Here is a 22,935-nt window from a genome sequence, read left to right as displayed (position 1 = left end):
AGCTGCTAGCTGCCTAATTCCTATTAATTTAAATAGGAATTACTTGCCTAGGCTCTATAGGAGCCTTATCTTTTAAAAATCTGGCCTTAAATCACCTTTGAAAATGGAACTTGGGCACTTGTCCAATAAGCTAATGTAAGCAGTACACATATTGCACAAATAAGATATCTTTTTCCATGCTTACTTACGCACACAGGATGGAAGCTGACCAGACCAATTGTGATCTTGTTGGCATATTCGTACAGAAGAACCAATCAAGCGAAAACCAGGGTTGCATTGGTACACAACTGTGTCTCTGTACCCATAATTCTCTCCAATCACTTGACCATTGACTATGAGATCTGGAACACCACAGTGGCCAGCTGCAATTTTCAAATTACGGTAATAAAACCAAAAATTATGATAATTCAAAATACATATGATAATATTTAAAATATCCATCTTAATGAAAAATAATCTACTTCTTTACATTTAAAATGAATATTTTAACAAGGTTTAACTTCTCAGTTTCTTTAATTGATTTCATTCAAATAATAATTTGTAAGCTGATGAAAACAACCAACCAAATACTTCTTTCATACATACAAAAATCATGCCTAAAAATTAGAAATGCAAATCAAACAAACAAAGAGCTTATGTGGTATTTATACTATGAAATTTTCATTCCAAAATTTCAAGTTGAGGCATCTACCCCTTTCAACAACAACAAAAAAGGCTAAATTATTCGCTGGAGTAAGACCACTGGCTTCAGTGTATTTGGGCGAATATGCATACTTGATACCTACAAGAAAAGATTGGCGGGTTTTAACTAACATTTTAATTAGAGCCAGTCAAAACTCTGAATTTCTGTTCAACTCAAAATTGTATTAAAAAAAACAAAACAAACAAACAAAAAACAATATTTCCAATGAAATGCAAATTCTGAAAAAAAAATGGCTCAGGTCAATCAAAATGTCAGTTTTGATAAAAATCAAAACTATTCTTCTGATTTTGACTTTTTTGTTATTACTTTATAATTTATAATATAATAAAAGGTTAATAAATTTATAAACAATTTAATTTTGACACAAAAATTGAAACATTTTATTTGTATAAGGTTGAAACATTCCATTTTAACCTTACTAATTTTTTTTTCATTTTCTAAATGGAATTTTGTCTAAATCTACACGTTCTCAGAGAAAGTTTTGATGTTAACAAAACAGTATTTGCCTGTGGAAAAAAACATTTGATCTGAAAATTTTCACCATCTCTACATTTAATTGATTAATACTGGAGATGCAAAATCCCACCTGCCTTTTTTCTCTCATCTATTTTTCTCTCTCCTCTTTCTTTTCTTTCATTGGTTCACTGTTTTGTTTTAGCCTGAGTTTTCTTACGTTTAGACATCTGGCTGGCAATAATTAAAAATAGCTGAGAGAGAATCTTTAGATAATTTAGCTGCCAAACTTACTAAGTGTTTACTAAGCATATGTGAAGTGTGATTTTTCAAAGGCTCCTAGCTTGACCAAATTTGGGTAAATTTTCATGGGAATAGAAAAGGCACGTCCCTGAAACCACCATAAACTCCTTTAACATGAACACAACAATGTGTTTTACCTCATTTTCCTCTTGGAAATGTCTGGCTTTGCTAAAACTTTCCAAAAAGAAATCAGACCCCTGCTATGGAAATTTCAGCCTGAATGAATCCAGTTTTACAAAGTTATACGTACCTGAAAATGGAGTCTTATAATGGAAACCACTGTGGGACTTTAATCATAGGCATTGCTGCCAGTGCCACTTATAATACAGTACAGAGACTTATTACCAAACTGAGATACACTATAATTTCTTCCCTTAAGTACACCATGTGAGCTTTAGAAATATTCTCTCTTTCCCTAAACACAGTTGAAGGAATTACAAATGCATCCACATGTACAATAAATATGAGCAAGTTCCAGTTATCTTTGCTCTTTAATTAAATGCTGTGTACTAAAATATGAGTTGGTCAGCAAATGCCCTGTTACCGACATAAAATAAACCTCACATTATGTTAGTGTCTCCCTCCCTGACCATGCAGCCATAAGATAGCAACAATCCTGAATTTGTATCATATAAGGTGCAAATACATGGCCCCCTATGGAAAGGATGACAGTGAGAATAAACTATATGTGCTAGGTATTAGCCAGGTTGCTTAAAACACTACTGGAAGGTGCTCAGATGGTATGGTGATGAGGAACTGAATATGGAATTGATTAGAACAAGTATTCAGATAGTAAAGATGCGTCTCAGAGGCTGTACCACCTGTATAATGCAGTACAAAACTCACTAAAAGGAAAGATAAGGTCAGGCAAGAGGTATAGACAGTGCATTAGCCAGTGCAGTATTGCCAACTCCAAATATTCAAAAATAATGAGTCAGGCCCCACAAAAACACAAGGTTGCTTAAAAATCATGAGGATTTTTAAAATGTTACATTTTGGATTCTATTTATTTGCTGTGTGGTTTCTGAGCTTTTAGGGTGCATTCAAGTCACATTTTCAGAATTTTCTCTCCTTTTCATTCTTTTAAAAAAATAGAAGCTGAAATTCTCTTGTAATCAGTTGCCTCCAGCAGCTGGTGCTTTAAGAAAGACACCACATACTGTGAGACTCACCATAATATCATCAAAATTCACAACACTGCTAGTGAATGAATTCATGCATACCACCGATCCAGTAGCACAAAACCCTTCCTAGGCAAGGAGCAGAGGCCCACATCTGCTATTGTTCCCCTCATGAGCCTTGTCTGTTACATGCTCCCCTTGCTGTACTAGGGTCAGGAACAACTGCATTCCTTGTCATATGTTCCTGAAGAAACACCCCTGATATCAAGGTCTGCTTCAGGGTCCCTGTTGAGTTCCCAGAAAAATAGTCTTATGTTCTAGTTTTCGTAGGTTTTGTAGACTTGGCCCCAGAAGGTCCAACCCACCAGGCCTTCATGTTACCAGGGGTAGGAGAGATATTGAACTGGGAAGATTCCCTCCCCATCAATGGGAGTTCACATCAAACAGGTTGCAGGGGACCAGACTTTATACCACCTGTAAGCTACTTTTGGTTGCCTCAACATTTTATGCTCTAGCTGCAGTAAATTTCATTTTACCGTCTATCAAGAAAATGCTTTTCTAAGGCATGTGGGGTAACTACAGTCTGACCACGCCGAGGGGGAGTAAATCATGTAGAAGTGAATGAAAGGAAAAATAACAGCAAACAAACAAACACAAAACAACAACAAAAATGTGAAGAGATTAAAAGAATGGGAAACTACCCTCCCCACAGAGAAAACAGAGCTGTTAACCAATATTTAATATTAAACTTCAAAATAATTACTACTAAAATGGGTATTAGTAACAAATAGTACACTCTTCTCTGAGCATCCCCATTCTCTTAGCTTACTGAAGTTTTAACGTGTGTCCCACTTCTGAATGGTTTAACCCTCTTCAAGAAGATGAAATAAGGAGCCTGCCCCCACAAAGAGCAGCATGGGGAGGACAGAAACAGAACAAAAGAATTCAACACAAGGAAGACCTGGCTCTATCTCCCTGACAAAACAGTACTGAAGCAATTAAATAAACCACTCTAGGATCTGGGTGCAATCTCTGGAACTGTGCATAAATGTCACAGGAAACTTGCATGCCTGTAACAGAGAAAATTCATTTTAAATCTATCCCAGTCTAACAGTGGCATCTGATCAGTTTGAGAAAGGTTTGAAATGTCCTAAAAATTTCACAGATCCTGCCAGCCTAGCTCCTCCTAACTCCAAAAATGGCTCTCACCCTATTTTTCAAAGATTCAAAGGCCCTGTGACTTAATTATGCCCTCCCATTTCCTGTTAAAATTTCCCTCATCCAATTAGGGAATATAAAAAAAATGTTACATGACTAATTTTGAATAATTCACCATTCAAGGAAAAAGGACATGTATGATTCAATTATTCTCTGTGAATATTACAGCCTACTTTCATCCCAGTCTTTGAGTGTTCACGTGTCCCCCATTCCCAGTTCAAATGTCCCAGAACAGAGGTTGTGCCAAAATCATACTGTAGGGCAGTGATCAGCAACCTTTGGCACGCAGCCTGTGAGGGAAATCCATTGGCGGGCCGGGACGGTTTGTTTATCTGCAGAGTCCGCAGATTCGGACTATCGCAGCTTCCACTGACTGCGGTTTGCCATTCCAGGCCAATGGGGGCTGCAGGAAGAGGCGCGGGCCAAAGGATGTGCTGGCCGCCACTTCCCACTGCCCCCATTGGCCTGGAATGACGAACTGTGGTCAGTGGGAGCTGCAATCAGCCAAAGCTGTGGACGCTGCAGGTAAACAAACCATCCTGGCCCACCAGTGGATTTCCCTGATGGGCCACGTGCCAAAGGTTGCCGATCCCTGCTATAGGGCTTCAGAAGTGAAAGGATCTAGATTCACAGCTAGAAAAAATATTAAGACAGTTCTACTATTCTAGAATCCAAAGGCAACTAACTATCATACAGGCTAAAAAAACCCTCAATATAGCATAATATGTCATACTAACATGACACCTTTATCTGATAATCTAAAAATAAGTCAAAAGCATTTGGGGCTAAGTCCTGAAGTTTTTACCCATTATTTACTCTGCCTTCAGTAGAAATGTTGCCTGATGAAGAGCTGAGTGAAAGCTAGGTGGAGACTTTTAGGATTAGCCCCAATTCATAAATTCTCAAAACACCATCTGTCAGGCAGGTACTGATGATAAACTATATACTGATGGTATCTGTCTTCTTGTTTTTAAATGTGGATACTACAGAAAATGTCCTGTCAGCACAGACATACATAGTTCCTGCATATTCTGATAAGAGAACCTTTGTGGCCATTGCTGAAAACATTATGCAGTTGAATAAACTCCCTCACATCCATCTCAGCCCTAACAAAGGCAAACACTCACTAATGTATTGCAGAAGGTGTTTTTTTTTTTTTAATTTATATTCCCCTCTTAATTCCACACAACTACAGCTTTAGCTTCCGTCACAAAATAAATGGAGAGAAACCAAACCAAACCCAACAATATAACAAAAGCCAGAATGAACTCCTTGGTTTTGATTCTCTGTATTGCAAGCTAATATATAGGCTGCCAAAATGAAAGGGAAAAAAATCAGAAAAGGAGGGGCTTTTCTGAGAGCTTTCATTTACTGAAGATCCCATAACCAAGGAAACCACTTTCTTTGTCTGTACATCCTTGAGAATGGCTGCCTCATTACACAGGCAAAAAAGAGACGAAGAAACAGGTTTTTAAATGAAAATACTACTACTAAAAGTTGACAAACTTGCAAGAGTAATTTTTATTGGTCTTCTATTCTAGTCTTTTTTGTTTGATTACCTTGAGATTAAAGCTATTTTAATATTACCAGATCTCTTCCTTTTTTGTCATTTTTTGTTAAGGTGACTGTGATGAAAAGAATCCCAAAGTGCCTATTTGATATTGATAAGAATGTGAGCATACCCATAGCTGCATTTTCCTCCCTCTCTCTCTCTTTCTCTTAACACACACACACACACACACACACACTTTTATGACCACTTCTGTTGTTAATGGCCTTTCAGAATTTCCATCCTAACCTTTTGTTTTCAGGACTTTATTCCAGGCAAGGTGTGATTCTTTTGTCTTTTTTTTAACAATATTTGAAACGGATCTATCTGGACATTTAAGATATAAAAGTACAATTCAGTGCTGAAGCATATGTTTGTTTGTACTCCAGTCTCTCTCTCTCTCTCTCTCTCTCTCTCTCTCTTTTTAATGGAAAGTTTTTAGAGCATTTAGCCTACAATTTGGATAAAGTTTTTGGTCTGGGAAAAAGTACAAATTGTTTTGTTTTGTAAAATAGATGTTGCACATGCATAGTAAATTTTTTGCTATTAAAAAACAGTTACTAACCTGTTCTGTAATTGTTGTTCTTTTAGATGTGTCACACTTGTCCATTCCAGTCTTGGTGTCTCTGAGGCCAGGGCATGGCCACTGGAACCTTTTTCCCCCAGCAGTACCTTCTAGGTGGCTTGAGCTCCCCCTGGCGCCACTACAGTCAGTATAATGGCCAAAGCCACCTTTAGCCCTGCTCAGTTCCTTCTTGCTGAAATTCCAATGTAGGGGCAGCAGGGCGGGTCATGGAATGGACATAAACAATATGTCTTGAAGAATAACAGTTACAGAACAGGTTAGTAACTACTTTTTCTTCTTCAAGTGATTATGTATGTGCATTTCACTCTTGGTGATTCACAAGCCATAGAAGAGGAGTCCATTTTAATACAGGTTGGAGAACAACTCAATGCCCTTTAGCATCATCTCTGGAAACTTGCCCAAAAGGACATCAAGGCCAATTGTGACCTCGTCAACTGAACTGTGACTGTGTCATGCAGAGCGACGTTAGCCAAACATGCATATACAGGATGCAATCCACAAAGAAATTCTCTAAATGGAGAGTGATTGACCTCTCTCTCTGTCAGTCACTGCTATGAACAGCTGGGATAATTTACAAAAGCGTCTGGTTCAATCTAGGTAACACTGAAAGGCTTTTCTGAAATTCAAAGTATGCAAACATTCTTCCTCCCTTTTTGTATATGGTTGTGGGCAGAAAACAGGCAAATAAATTGGCTGGTAATTGTGGAAAGAGTAAACCACTTTTGGGAAGAACTTCAGATGAGGGCACTGGCAAACCTTATCCTTAAAACAGATTGTATATGCAGGCCACAACATTAATGCCTGCAGCTCCCCTACCCTTCTGGCCACCAGAATGACCACCAGAAAAAAAAATCTTCACTGATAGAAGCAGGAGAGAAAAGGTAGCCAATGATTCAAATGGGGGACCCATCCGACTTAACAATAGTACGTTTAGATCCCATGAGGGAATAGTGTTTTGCATTTGAGGATATGATTTAACTAAGCAGTTTAAAAACCTTAGGGACATGTAATTGGAGAAAATAGAGTCACTATTCACCTTAGGATGGAAAGCTGAAATAGTGTCAAGATATACTTTGGTGGAATTAACTGCCAAATCTTGATGTTTCAGGTTTTATAAGTAGTCCTGAACATGTTCAACTGAAGAACTGTTCAGTAACACCCCATTTTGGTGAGACCAGATGGGGCTATGCCTCTGTTTAGCAAGGTAAGTAGCTTTTGTAGAAGGCTTTCTACTATATAGGAGGATCTCTTGAACCTCTTTCAAGCAAGACTGCTTTCTAGTGGAGCATCCTTGCAGTTATGTGAAGAGATTGTAGGCTCAGGTGAAGAAGGCAACTAGGATCCTGGGAGATTTGGTCATAGTCCAGTAGAAGTGACATTGGAGGTTTCACTGACAGTGCCAGGAGAGTGGAGAACCAGTGCTGGGGGCCATGCTGGGGCTATAAGTCTGCCTGTCCTGGTCCTCTCTTATGTTTAGCAATACCCTATGAACGAGCAGAACCGGTGGAAGAGAGAAGAGGGTTATGCTTGACCACATTAGTAAAAAGTCATCTGTCCTGGCATGTAGGCTGTGGCCCTGTAGAGAACAGAACTGCTGACACTTTTTGTTGGACTTTGTTGCAAGTAGGTCTATTTGGGAAAACTCCTACTGCTGGAAGAAGTATCTAGTCACATATGGGTGAACAGACTATTTGTGATTTGTAAATTACTCCTTGGGGAATTCTGCAACACTGCACAGTGCAGAATTTTGCAGAAATTAACATTATGCACACACAATTTACTTTCCCCACAGAAATGGGCCGCAGTGCTGCTAGCCGCCACTAGGAACCACTGGACTCATCAGAGCCCAACTTGCACTTAGAAGACACTGTTGGGGGAAGAGAGCGGGAGCTAGAGGGTTCCTGGCGGCTGCAGTTCCCAGCACACCCTGAGGGAAGGAGAGGGCAGCACACAAGAAACTTTGTGCAAGTCTGGGACCGAGCATCAGTCTGTTTCTCCCTCTGCATCCCGTGGCTTCGGGGCGGGGGAAGTGGGACAGGTGTCTGGCCAAGTTGGGGGCACAGCTGGGCTCTGGGTGAGAGGGGGTGTAGGTATCTGGGCTGGGGGGGTCTGCGGTTGGGCTCTGGGGAGGAAGGGGTTCAGGTGTATTGGCCTGGTGGGGCACTGATGGGCTCTGGAGAGAGGGAATGGGACAGAGAAACAGTAACTGGGTTGTCGTAGGGGTTTATTTAAATCTCTACTCCTGGGGAAAATTTTGTGTGTGTTTGTATTGTTACAGACATACTTGTGACTGGTATTTTGAAATAAATTACCAAAATAATTGAAACTGGTGTTATTTTGATAAATAAAATTTGCAGAATTTTAAAATATTGTGTGCAGAATTTTTATTTTTTTTTGGGTGCAGAATGCCCCAAGGAGTAGTATATGATCTGCTCAGGTGGTCTGCTAGGTCATTCTGCATGCCCTGCAGGTAAGATGCTTCTAGATCTACTGAGTTGGGAATACTCCCAGAATAGACTAATTTCTTGACACAGTGGAGAAGAGTGGACACCCATCTGCTTGTTGAGGTAAAACATTGCTGTTGTGTTGTCTGTGAGGACTAATAGGCTGCCTCCCCTGATTTGTGATAGAAATACCTTGCACAGCAGTCTTACAGCTTTCATTTCCCAGACACTGATGTATAAAAGTAAGTCCTCTGAGGATGATTGACCCTGTGTCTGCAGAGAACTTAGGTGGGCTTACCATCCTAGGGCCAAAGCATGTTGCTAGCATGTGAGTCAGTTGCAGGTGGGCAATGGAAAGCCTACACATGCCTTGGCTGGATTTGTCCACCAATCTAGAGAGATGAAGACATGGGAGAGCACTCTTACCACAGAGTCCAGTTGATAGTGGCTTATTGAATAGACTTATGGCAACCAGCCCTGAAGAATTTTGAGTCAGCCTGACATATTGAACCATATAGATGCAAGAAGCCATGTGACCTAGAAGCCTCAAACAATTTTGTGCTGTTATGATCAGGTCACCCTTCAAACCAATTGCTCAAATTGCCTGGAACCTGGAGTCTGGAAAAAAACCCTGTCTTCAGATGAGTTCAGTAAAGCCCCTATAAACCCTATCCTTTGGACTGGGGAAACTTTTCTGTGTTGATTAACAGTCCCAGAGCATTGAATGTTGACTGGATCATGGTAACACTGCTCATACCTGCTATCTGGATTGGACCTTGACAAGCCAGTCATCTAGGGTAGGGGTAAGTCTGCATTCCTGATCTTTGAAGGAAAGCAGCTAATACTGCCATGACCTTTGTAAAAGCTCTTGAGCCGCTGATAGGTCAGAAGGTAGTATAGTGAATTGGTAACAATTTTGATTTACCAGAAATTGGAAGTACTTCCTGTGACCTTTAGTAATTGCCACATAGAAATAGGCATCTTTTAAACTGGGGGCAATGTACCAAGGTCAGGAGATCAGGTCATAGGCAGTTATGCCTAGTGGTCGGAGTGGCAGTCAGGCCTAAAGGTCAGAGTGGGAGTCAGGCCTTGTGGTCAGAGTCCAAATGCCAGAACCAAGGGTTGAGACAGAGATGCAGTCAGGAATCAGAGCCAAGGGTCAGAACCAAAGTCAGAGTACAAATGCCAGAGACAAGGGTGAAGACAGAGTCAGGTATCAGATCCAAGGGCTGGAACCAGATTACCAGGAGTCAAGGAAGGCAGGAGCAGGGCTGGTTCTAAACCAGGAGCAAAGCTGGGACAGGATGGGAACAAGGCAGGGTGCAGGACAGGATTTGGGCTGGAGATGTGGAGGAACAGAGCAGGAACAGGGTTTGGTGAGAGACAAGCACAGGGAGACAGAGTCAGTGAGCAGCCAGCAAGCTGCTGCTGCTGCTGCTGAGCTTAAGAACTAGCTTGTGGGCTTCTTCAGCCAATTAGGCTGGGCAGTCCGTCAGACAGCCTTTTTGGCTCATTAGAGTGTTCAGTATTGTGTGCAGAGTATTGAGCAGGCACAACTTCAGAGCCTTACTCCTGCCCAGGAAAGGGATAACAGAAGTTAGGGTGACCATCCAAAACTTTATCCTTTTAAAGAGTTTCTTGAGTTGATGCTGATTTAAAATTGGGCTAAGACACCCTTCCCTTCCCTTTTGGAATTAGGAAATATCGGGAATAAAATCTGTTCCCTCTGAGACCAAATGAACCTCCCCTATGGCTCCCAAGCAAAGGAGTGCCTGCGCTTCCTGGATAAGGAGTTTCTCATGAGAGTGGTTCCTGAAGAGAGATAGAAAGGGATATGGGGGAGGAAGGGTAGAAGCAAACTGGAGACTATGTCTCACTTCCGCAGTGCTCGAAATACGGGGAGTGGTATGTCAACCTCGACTGGCCCATCAAAATGGCCACCTGTTCAAAAAGTGGGAAATTGCAGTACCAGAGGTTGAATCAATGGCAGTGGTGCTGGGGGACCAGACTCTTGTAAGGATGGAGACACCACCACTGAGAGGCAAAGCAGGTTTCTTGTCACATAAGCACCAAGAGTGGAATGGACATGTGCAAACACTTGAAGAAGGAATGTAGTTTTTCACTGTGAAATTAGACTAATTTAGTCTGGAATGAGGCCAAGAAGCTGACCTATTCTTTCCTTTCAGTTCACAGGTTTAGCCCATTTGTTTCCATTCAACTGCTTTTTACTTTATATAGTATCTTTGCAAGGCAGCGGACCTGATTTTTATTTCACACTGCTGGAGTAACAACATTAGTCAACTGAATTACATCAATGTACAAAAGGGGCAGAATCTGGTCCAGTATCTCAAGTTGTTTTCATTTGGGAGATAATCCATACTTTCTCCAGTTAAGATCCCTACATAAAAGTCTGGGGGCTGGTGAAACTTTGTTGAAGCTGGTTGGAGTAATAGTTACCCTTTATTCAGGATAAATGTAAATCACAGTTAATCTCCTTTTGGAGTAAGATAGCTGAAGCAATAACAGCCACTATTGTCAACATCAGCATATGCAAGACCTTTCAGGAGTTATACAGATAGAGGGGTTTTAAAGAGGTTTAAATGAAAATCCAGAGGACTGGGTATTATTTTGGTAGAATGAGCAGAAGCAGCCAAAAAAACCTACAGGAGCAGACAAAGAAGACAGCATGGAGAGCTTTTGGGGTAGCATACTGGCTGGGGAAAAGGATATTGAGCAAGTAAGCTACAGCCACTTGATTCCTACTGTGTTCAGAGGAACGGGACTTTGGACATTCTCTGAAAATATCAAGATTCCATCACAGAAATGCCTGATTTTATCATCAACTTCTTCCCTAATGTAAACAATCTGCAAGACTCTGAATATTGGCTAACTACTGGGGTCAAAAGGGGTAATAATATTATTATTGTATATTGGGCCAATCATCCTATATTAACATATATTAGCATATAGAATTAATTTAAAAACAATTATCAAATTTAGCATAGTAGTCTTGAAATATTGTGCAAACCAGCACATAAGACTTGTCGATGATCTGGAGAAGGGAGGGAAGAGGTGCAAGTCATTAAAATCAATATGGTTTGGTTCTGCACAGACGGGAATGAAGAGGTGAAGCATGAATAAAGCTTGCATAGCACATGTCCTAGTAAACCCAGCTATAGGATGAATGCCACATGTGTTATTTTGTATTGTAATTTCAGGGCTAAAGAGTTTTAAAAGATGAAGAAAGATGGCCTAGAATGAACTGGAACGTTAAGCAAAATACCTAATCAGTGTTTCACAGATTTGTGGTTGTGATGAGTACTTCTTAATACAAAGAATTTCTAAACTCCGTATCCCAGTACCCAAAAAACGACGAGAGTGAGAAGTACTAATAATATGTGAGCATTACACACTACCTAACTTCCCCTAAAATCAAGCCTTAGCAACAAAGAATGAGTGTAATCAGAAAGTGTTAGAATCTTTTTAAACATCCAATGAGAACACTTTCACTTCTGCAGCAGGAAGGCTGCTCTGTGAGATGTACATGCGGGAATACATAAATTTAGAGTTTTGTATTAAATAAGAAAAAGGCACATATTCTCATTTTCACTGTCAACACTGTGTAACATCAGTCCATCACAGAAGGAAATCTACATACATTGAAGAAAAATGCTATATTATCATTCTACAACTGGGTCAATCATCTGTCCTATAACAATGATGTCAGATGAGGAAAAAAGGATCCTTTGTACCAAAATTTTGTTTTGCCCTCTTCTACACCGCGTATACTTTCCAGTCATGGATAATTTTCTCATATGATGACTTGCAAACTCCTTCCCATAGACACATCCTCTCTAAGAGCATACCCTACCTGGCTCCAACTACCTTTCCAACTTTCTTAAGGAGATGGATGGTGCATCAGCTTTACTTATTTCACATTCAAACCTGACTCTCTTGGCTAGTTATTTGATAACAGTCATAGGCTATTCTGAGAATGTCTATGAGGCAAAGACAACCTCAGTTCAACTGGACCTTTGCTCAATCAATCTACCGCTCAGGCATCAAATTCCAACTCAATATTTTAGCCTGAACTGGTGACTGCATATCCATGGGCTCCCTGGACTTCTCTCTTATTTCCTGGAAAGATTTCCTAGGAATTAAGAAAAAGGGCCAGAGGGGCTTCAAGGACATCTCATAGTGAATACCTCCCCCAACCCACACTCCTGAGACATCATCCTGAACAATATCACTTACTGGCCAAGATGGTCTTCTCCTGGGACTTCTCCTATCCAGCCTGAGAAAACCCTCCACCTTCGGAACTACAGAAGCCACCACATAACTGACCAAATAGTGGGAGGTTGAGAGCTTCAGTATTTCCTAAATTCATGGCTATGACAGCAAAGTTGCCTGCAGAATTCCTTGACAGGACTGGGTACGCCTTTGAAGAGGACATCCTCTCTCCCCCACTGGAAAGTCTGGTTACTGGTACAACAGTACAGGGAAATAGTAAGAAAAGTCTTCAGGCTTCTGCCCAGCAGGTTGGGGTGAAATATGTAACACAATCTAAGAAAAAGATATGGATAGTGGTGGGAATTCCAAATTGGAGCTCCTTGATAAACCACATTTCTTTTGTTCAGGCTGGGATACTTTAACTTACTTCCAGATCATTGGGAAAATATTATGTTTTGCAAAATGTGTAAGAGTGATCACACTTATAGTCTGTGGGTTACATGCTTTTCTGGGTCATCAGTACTTCTAGGAGCTGCTCTTCTATAGTCACTGACAGAGACACTCTGACAATGGAGGGCAGGGTACTCTTTAGAATAATAATAAATAATAATGATAATGATAACCTTCATTTATTTTACCAAGTATTCTTCAAGTAAAAATTTTTATTTTCTTACATACTAGTTTGGTTACTTTGATAGAGTACCCTGTCCCAAGTTAAGGCATTCTGCCAGCACTTCTCCTTTCATATCTGTGAATTTAGGCATATGGGTTGTCTTGACTGTTCACTCATCAGTAAGTTATATTGTGGCACTAGAGGCATTTGTACCTGCTAAGGCAGTTCCCACTTTAGACTTACCAGGCAGATACTCAAGACAAAGAAGGCCTTGGTTGTTGGGTCGTGTATAACAGCTAGGAAGGGTGGAACAAGCAAAAGACTTACATCAAGAAAAGCCTATGAAGCTGTTCAGTCCTTTAGGAATTTGAAGTAAGTGGGTACCCGATAGGTCTTTTGCTGCAGTCCAGAGTTGGAAGTCAGCACCTGAGAGTACCATCAGGCACTTTTTGGTCTTGAGGAAGTTTCAGCCACAAGGTAACTGAAATTCCCTCCATGGATGAACTATTGAACTGAGCCATTCTTTTTGGGTGACAAATCTGAGGAACTGTCCCAGACTGAGGTGTCAGTAAAGGAGATTTTGGAACAAATTGATAAATTAGTTTAGTCATAAGTCACTTGGACAACATAGTATTCATCCAAGAATTCTGAAGAAACTCAATTATGAAACTGCAAAACTACTAACTGTGGTATACAACTATTGCTTAAATCAGCCTCTGCACCAGATGCCTTCAGGATAGCTAGCATAACACTGAATTTTAAAAAAGGCTCCAGAGGTGATTCTGGCAGTTACAGGCTGGAGAACCTAACTTCAGTACCAGGCAAACTGGTTGAAACTATAGCAAAGAACACAATTATCAAACATATAGATGAACATGATATGTTGTGGAAGAATCAACACCCAAACTGACTCCATCCAGAGTATTATTGTTTTGTAGACATTGGAATATGTAAGCCACGTATTTTAATAGCTTTTCAGACCATATGGTTTCATTGCTTTCATCATCATCATCACCATCACGAATGTTTTGGCTCACTGGGCTATCTATGCCTCATCATTTCTTCCTCTGTTTTTAACTATGAAAAAGTTCTTCATCTACTATCAGGGTCTCTTAGCTCAATAAATTTATCTTCAAAATTATGTGATAAGCTATTGTACACTAGGTTACATTCAACTGACTGTACTTTAATCTAATTGCTGGTCTTTTTCTTATTGTTTCCCCCCCCTACCTGAATGTCTTCTTCATTATTTTTGTCAGATTTATTTTTGTTGGAACTTTGCTGTGTCAGGAATAATTTATTAGCCATGACCTGAAGTGGTCTCCTTTAAAAAAAATCACCCATAGATTCCAAGACATTATATCTGAAATATTATATTTTCCTAAACTTAGAGGTAGAGAAAACTTGCATTCCAGATATCATGGCCTGGTATCTGTGAGTAAATGCTGACATTTTTATAGTGACTACTATAATTGAATTAGTTCTGGTTGCTGTCTCATCTAAATGCAAACTCCTCTATTACTAGTAAGCTATTCAAGACACATGTTTCAACATGTCTTCTTGATCAAGCTGAGTCTGTCCTTCATTCCTACATTTCAATTTATATGGATATTTAGTGTGTTACCATTCACTGCATGCTGTTTTTAAAAATGTTGCTGCATTTTTTTGGATCTCAGTATTAACTTACATTTTGAGAACTAAACAAACCTGTTGTTCCAGCTGTTGCTGTTGCTGCTGATGATGAAGAGCTGCAGAAAGGCAGGCAATTGCCCCATCCACTTAGTGTCAGCAGGAAGACCAGATATTATATAACCACCTGATCTAACGCTTGTTTTTGGAGTATTTTGTATTAAGTATTGTCACAGGACAAGATAACTATTTAAGAGAGGTTCAATCCTAGCTCTGTACTGTTGCTTGTTTACTCATGGAACAGAGGTATTGTGGGGCTGATTATTCCCGGGACATATGGGGACTATAAGCCTTATAGCAATGTATGCTGGGGGAAAAAAAAGGAGAGATACAAGATAGACAGATCCCTTTTGTCAGGGTGGTGAGAGGCCCATAAGTATCAGGAGCTGCTTGTAGGCCCTCCCAGTGAGGGAACCTGCAGAGAGAAAGGTCACCAATGAGCTGTTCAGTGAGAGGAAAGACAGAGGAAGGAGTCAGACCTGTTGTGGCAGTTTGGAACAGGCTGGTCAATCCATCCTGAAGAAAAAAGCATGAATAGGAAACATTTCCTCTATAATTTAAAAACCATTTGTATTCTATTCTCATCCTTATCTGTCCCTCATTACTGTAGTATCTGAGGGCTTTCCAGAAAGGCAGCAAAGGATGTGACTAGCATATTTGTGCGAGGCTTCATTAAATCAGACCCCACAAGGGGTCTCAAGTTTTACCAGTTTTATTGTCATTGCGGGGAAAAAAAAACAATAGGGAGTGAAAAAGTGGGTTGAGGAAGTAGCTTCTGCCAATAAACATAAACAAAATTTAGCTTTAAAACAGTCCATCTTGAGAGATACACTGTATTTTTGAGGGAGGGGTTTCCTACTTTTGTCCCTTCTTGTATTTTATTTGTTTTTGTAATATGCTTTCCAAAGGCAAATGTTCAAAACAAATAAATTTTATTAGATAGTTTATATTTTAATACTTAATGTGGTGACTTCACATGGAAAGGATGTCACTAAACAAAAAGATTTTCTTATCACAGATTGGTCTCCACCTTGTTCACCTCTATCTATAGCAAATTCTGAGGCCATTCAGGCCACTGAAAAAATAAAAATAAAAATAAAAATAAAAGCTTCCATTTATGTCCCTATGACCTTTTTTCCTGTTCAAGCTATTTTTGAAATTTTTGGGGGGCTATTCAAACTCCATGGACAGGTTTTAATTCCTGTCCTAACAAACTAGATACTGTTTCATCTTGAATGCTAAAGCCATTGAACGGGAGGGGAGGAAGACATTTTGAGCCTCTTCAGGAAATCAGTAAAGCATTGAGGATCTTATTATGGATTCTGCAATGTTACATAGATAATTAATGTATTTGAAAATTATACTGGATAAAAGCTGTGATAGTTACACACTTGGCCTTCCTTTAGAACTTGAGAGGGATATTAATCTGTTTCAGATTTTATTAATAACTTTAATCCTACTCTTCAAGTCTCTAAAATATTTCATATTTCAGATAAAAATATATTTCCTGTGATTCTTGCTAAACTGACCCTACATTCTGCTATTGCCACTCTGCTATTGTCGAATGTTTGGTTTTGAATAGTTGATGACTTATATTTGAAAAAATATTACTACTTTCCCCCCCAAGTTAAGAAAGTACACATTTTCCCAGATAGAGCTAAAAACACATCTATACTTTAGAAGAAAAAGAAAAAAAAATTGCATGCTTTGGGTTTTAAAGCCTTGGTTATTTTTTGCTCCTAAACTATGGCTTTACAAAGATCAGAAAAAATAATCTTTTCTTAGAATTTGCTGATTCTAGTGAATTTTATCTTCCGCAGAAAGAAGTACCTGAATTAGACAAAGACGGGAAACTCATACTTTGTTGCCATGGATTCGATTACTTGTTTTTGTCAGTTGATTACCTCTACCTTACTTTATTATGATTCATTAAGCACAAAAAAGAATATATATGCAATATTTCTACTTACAGATGTAGCCCGTGATTTTAGTTTAGTGTTCTCTTATTGGGTGATGTTATGATTAACATGTTATGTCACATATAATCATTGTATGTTAAATAGATAAAGTTGTAGGATTATGGAAGTATAAGTGAACACTAAACTAAAATAATTGGCTACATATGTGTGAAACCATGCAGTTAGAAATTATATATATTAGAAATTATATGTGTGTGTGTACATATAAATATTACATATTTTAAAGAGGTGTGGATAACTAATTATTTTGAGTCAAAATAGATAATATGTTTAAGTTGATAGCAATGTTCTTTCTGACTTTTAATATACTCATGATCAATTATTGTCTTTGAAAATATCTGCTGTCCTTCACCTATAGATATTGCTTTATATCCATAACTTCAGGGAATGTCAGTGGTGGAAATAAGGTCTTAAGGTTTCATATAAACTGAAGTACAGCAATCCATTTCCTCACCAAAAATTTTGCTTTCTTCCCTGAGGAAAGAATAAAACTAAATCTTTCATTCTTCAGGTTATAAATATTATATTCAATAGGAATCTCTATTTCTGATACTTCTAAATGTTTTTTCCAGTATTTATCATAGAGCTTTCCCCCCACAGAAAATGATTTCACTTTCTCGTATTGAAAGAATCCAGTAAAATTGTGAGAGGCACTCTGTAAACTCAGAGATACAGTAGTCACAGTTTTATCTCTGTCACTTTAAACTAACAATTTGAAGTGTGTTTTTCACATTTTATTACTACAAAACTTGCAAAACATTTCATTTATTGCTAAGATCTCTATATTAGACCTAGTTGAGGTATTTTTCTAAATGTTTTGGAACACTGTTTTTTTCTTAGAAGTGCTCTGTTATGTCATCCACATTAAACCAGACTCATCTATCCCTCCTTAATTGTCAATTTAGCTTCAACACTGCAAAAAAAAAAAAATGTTTGTGAGCAAACATACTAATTAACAAAATGAATTTCCTATAGCTATTCCCTTCTGCATTCACCTTCTGTGAATATTTGAACCATTGAGGTGATTCATTAAAATGGATATTCACACAATACAGCATTGCACTTGAAATATTCAAGATGAGATGGGACACAGTTCAAATAGGAGGAGAGACTCTGAATATTCATTGTCATAGCCCTGGCACAGAGGCAATTGGACTACTTATACATGGGAATTACCACACCCTTTGCAATTAGAACTGTGCAATTAGCCCAGAAGGCCTGTAATTTTACGTGAACAGAAACAATGAAGACCAACATATGACGTCCATAACCAGTGACAACCAACACAGCTTGCGTTATCTGTTACCATTGCTGTTTGGAAGTGTTCTCCCTTGTGCTGAGCAGTGTATTGGTATGGGGGTACAATAATCTTATAGTTTGCATTATATTATCATTATTTGTGGTGCTGTAAAGTTTTGTTATGTATTGCAATTTGCATTAGCTGGTTGGATTCTCTTTCTTCTGTATCGGATCAAGTTCAGTGCTGTGTAGTTGTGGAATGTATAGTAAATTGTTTTGGTTCTGGTTTACAGAATTTTTGTAAATTTTTGCAATGTTTATGCCGCTGGAGGGGAACATGAAGTTGTCTAACAGGGTGATTAAGTCAGTTTTAGGTAAATCTGTTGGGAAATGGTTGGGGTCCCCAACCTGGCTGCTTGGGGGAAAGACACTGCTTTATGCAACAGGACTTAAACAGAACCCACTTTTAAAGGTTTCCAGGGGATGATTCTAAAGGAATCTCCAGCCCTTAAAATGGAAGTACAGTGATAGTTATAGGTTTCAGAGTAGCAGCCGTCTTAGTCTGTATCCGCAAAAAGAACAGGAGTACTTGTGGCACCTTAGAGACTAACAAATTTATTAGAGCATAAGCTTTCGTGGACTACAGCCCACTTCTTGACCATATGCATCCGAAGAAGTGGGCTATAGTCCACGAAAGATTATGCTCTAATAAATTTGTTAGTCTCTAAGGTGCCACAAGTACTCCTGTTCTTTTTAGTGATAGTTATGTATTACAATGTTTAAGCTTTAACATCTGTTTTACTTCCAAGCATGTGCCTGGGGTTGACAGTGGCATACCAGATGCAATGTCTCATTTTCAGATCAACAGATTTCAGGATCTGGCACCAGAAGCCAGCAAGGAACCCAAAAAGATGCTGCTAGCTCTATGGAACCTTGGCTTATGATGGTTGTCAGTGTAGCACAGAAGTTGGTGGCTCTGTGAACATTATGGAGCTATGGAAGGAGTTTTAATATTTTTTGTGCAATTGCAGGATCTGGAAGGCCTGCCACCAATATGGCCCATTACAGAGGAACCCAACCATCGTCACTCGCCAATTGGCCCTTACATTTGTCAGTAGGCTGAACGATTACCCAGATCCTTGCAGCAGTTATTTAATTTGAAGGTTTCTAGCATGGCAGTCTTGACGCACCGATCTTATGGAGGATACACATTGGTCCCATCACTGTTAATATGCTTAGGAATCTGGTGCAATCTGGAACCCATATGTCATTGTGGACAGGAAAAGGCCTTGTTCAGGGCAGCATTTCTGGTAGCATTTTTTTTTTTTGTTTGTTTGTTTCGTTTTTCAGATAAGTGAGTTAATATCTGGGTCCTGTAGGGATTCTTCTGGAAGGGCTTTGGAGCTGAGGGATATACACTGGGAGGGGTGATTGGTTACGATAACCTTGAAAAAGTCAAAGATGGCTCCAGGAGGCTGGACTGAATTCATTAATCTGTAGGATGGTGACAAGCCCTGATTATGCCCTTTAGAGGCTATGAGGGTGTACATGGTAATAAGACCAGGGAAGAATGGGCCCCTCTTTATTCACAATGATGGGAGTCCACTCACAACATACCAGGATGGGGAATGACACAGCTGGGGATCCCAGCACATGAATTTGGTTCCCACTCAGGATTCCAGCAACAAGAGCAGCGGCCCGGCTGGGTATGGGGCCTAGTGCAATTCAGGCAATTGGGTCTTAGCTATGCTGAAGCATACAGAACATATGCAAAACCCCAGGTGGGGGAATCAGTTTTAATTTTCCATTGGGTTTTCAGTCCAAATGCTGGCAGACAGACCAGGCAGACAGCCCTGTGGATCTGTGGGCATAGTATTGTTTACTGAGCATAGGGGAGGAGGTTTGCATCTGGGCCTCACTGGTGAAACAATCTTGAGCTGCAAAGGAGGAGGGACATGTTATGGGATCAGCAGATGCCCCTTTTGTACTCTGTGGGGACCTGTGAGTGGACATCAGATATAATTGTGTTTCACCTTTGGGAAAATGATTTGGGAACGTGTAAAGGGACAGACTTAATGATCAGATCTCAGAGGGACTTGGGGCAGATCCTGGAACTTTTCCCAGGAATAAAAATGGTGTGGTCAGACATGTTGCAATGCAGGATAAGGCAAGGAACTGTGAAGCCCCTGCAAGCCAAAAACACTAGGAAGTATGAGAATAGAGAGGTAGCCAAATTTATGGGTGCTATGGGAGCAGTCGGTCATTTCACATCCATAGCATATGGTGCAGCAGAATTATTCAGGGAGGAGGGGGTTCACCTGTCAGACTTGGAAGCTGACATGTTTTTGTTTGATATTAAAGGGGGGCATTAGGAGATGTCTGGGGACCCAGCTAGGATGTGGGGAGGCAGACAAACTAGTTGCTGGTGCCTCCTTGTGGCAGACATCCAGTGCAGGTATTCCACAGGGAAGGGATACAGGGATCAGATAAAATGGATTGGTAAAGAATTAAAAGGAGGTATTATTTAAAGGAGTGGAAACAGGGGAGGAGAGGTTCAGCACTATGACTGATATGGCAGGGAGCTATCCTCCCTCTTCATAGTCCCTCCTTAACCCTCGTTCGAGGGGGGAGATGGTGAGAACCCAGAAGCAGGTTGGCTGGGGACCAGGATGGGTAAGGGGCACGGCAGACAGAAGCCCCCCATGGAATTACCTGCATTGTATATTTTTATCTGTTGGGTACTCACAGACATTTAAGAATAAAGTTGCAGCCTAATTAAATCACATCTAGTGTCTCCTGTCCATCTTCCAGCATAGCTGGACAATGTAAGTACAGTTGTAGTTGTCTGAGTGTGAGTAGCATTGCAGCTTGGCAAACAAAAGTGGGAAGGCTATGGGACCACTGTGGTGGGGAAAATGATTAAACAGTGATTGGGAGATTTTTGAAATATCAGGTGCAATTTACTGAATGTTTTATTTTTCATTATTTTTCAGTGACAAGTATTAAATATAAAATTATAAAGAAGTAAATATGTAAATAGAATACTAAATCTGAAATACAAAGAAAAGAGTATACAATAACTATTCCCACACAGACAAAAACAAAAGTTTATCCATCTCCCACAAAAAAGAGTAAATAAATAAACCAACAATCAAACATTTAAATTTAAAAAGAGGAAACCTACCTGGTACTTGTTTATAATACTAGACTTGCTTGCCATGAGCTAATTATGTTTTATGAACAAACCAACAAATGTAGACTAACTCCTCAGTTCTGCCCTATCTCCCCAAAGTTTCCCTGTAGCTTTTCCCCATTAAAAACTTTATTATTTCTCTCTTCCCCATCCAGCTGCCTGATTTTCCATTGCTAGTACCATTTCTAGTAATTTGGGTCACAATTTAGGGAACCACTTAAGCATGAGCTCATATTCATCCATATTCTGCAAAGCATGTGCATAAGTTACATTGGATTCCATGGAAGCTTTGCTGAAAAGGAATGTTTTACTGAATTGGGGCCTTTCCCCTGTGTAAGGTGGGTATAAAAGACCACCAGTCTGATCTGGCAATGATTCATAGCCACTTGGCAGAAGTTTAAAAGACTATGCAAGAGGTCAGGTAATGGAGAAACTAACCCAACTTTTCTTTCTCCCTTCTCTCACTGCTCCCACATGTCATTCCTGTCTCCACCTCAACCAGTTTACTCACTCCCAGCTCACTTAACTCTTTCCCTTCCACAGTGAATTAGCTACTCCCTCTTACTCTCCTTCCCACTGCACTTTCAGTTTCACAAAATTTAAGACCAGAGGAGACTAGCAGATCACCTAGTTTGACCTCCTCTGTATTACAGCTGATTAAATTTCATCCAGATGCCCCTATATTGAGCCCAATGACTTTAGTGAGACTAAAGCATTTCAATGCTCAGGAGACTAAACTGTTGCGTGCCACTGCCAGAGAACAGGAGAGATCCAGGGGCCACCAATGCCTGAAGCAGTAGCAATGGAATTTATTACGTGAGATATACACAGATGATGCCAGCAGGAGAGGAAGGTGAAAAGCCCAAGGCCTCTGCCAATATGATCTGGAGAATAATTCCTTCCCAACCCCAAATCTGGTGATCAGTTTGACCATGAACATGTGAGCAAAAGACACCAACCAGGCATCTAACAAAGAAAGTTCTCTGTACCACCTCACAGCACTGATTCACTCCATCCAGTGTCCCATTTCTGTGTGCAATCTGTGATGCTTCAAGAGGAAGGCGAAAACAAACAAACAAACAAACCCAGAATACATCTGGCCAACTGTGTACTAGAGAAAAAAATCCTCTGTGACCTCTGCAGATGACCACTGGAGCCCTGAAGCATGAGATTTAATTATTGGCTTTATCTTAATGCAGAGCTGCAAGTGTTTTGAGAATGTTGAGGGTAATACAGGAAATTCTGTTCTCCCCATGGCTGACAAAGGAAGGGGACAGTTGATAGATTACATGGTCAGAAACTACTACCATGACCATCCAACCCAAAACTGGATTTAAACATATTTGTTAGAAAAAAAAATCTAATCTCATTTAGAAGACTCCAAGCAACAGTGAGACCACCACCACCACAACTGGTAAACTGATGCAATGTTTAATTACCCTCTCCCTGAAGAAACAGATTGACAGAGCCAGAAGAGTATCCAGAAGTCATCTACTACAGGACAGGCCCAACAAAGAAAGTAACAGAATCCCACTAGCCGTCACCTTCAGCCCCCGACTAAAACCTCTCCAGTGCATCATCAAGTATCTACAACCTATCCTGAAGGACGATCCCT

General features: G+C 39.9%; 1 protein-coding gene across 4 annotated transcripts in view; it reads right to left on the bottom strand.

Annotated features, from left to right (window-relative positions):
* CSMD3 (CUB and Sushi multiple domains 3) overlaps positions 1 to 22,935 on the bottom strand; it is a 1,152,075-nt gene that overhangs the window by 99,753 nt on the left and 1,029,387 nt on the right. For all 4 annotated transcript variants that reach the window (XM_054020295.1, XM_054020294.1, XM_054020296.1 and 1 more), the window contains one exon: positions 189 to 362. In XM_054020295.1, coding sequence (XP_053876270.1) covers positions 189 to 362 — 174 coding nt within the window. The remainder of the gene's footprint in view (positions 1 to 188; positions 363 to 22,935) is intronic.

This window comes from Malaclemys terrapin, chromosome 2 (genome assembly GCF_027887155.1).
Source record: "Malaclemys terrapin pileata isolate rMalTer1 chromosome 2, rMalTer1.hap1, whole genome shotgun sequence".
Classification (NCBI taxonomy): domain Eukaryota; kingdom Metazoa; phylum Chordata; order Testudines; family Emydidae; genus Malaclemys; species Malaclemys terrapin.
This window is presented reverse-complemented; position numbering and strand designations above follow the sequence as displayed.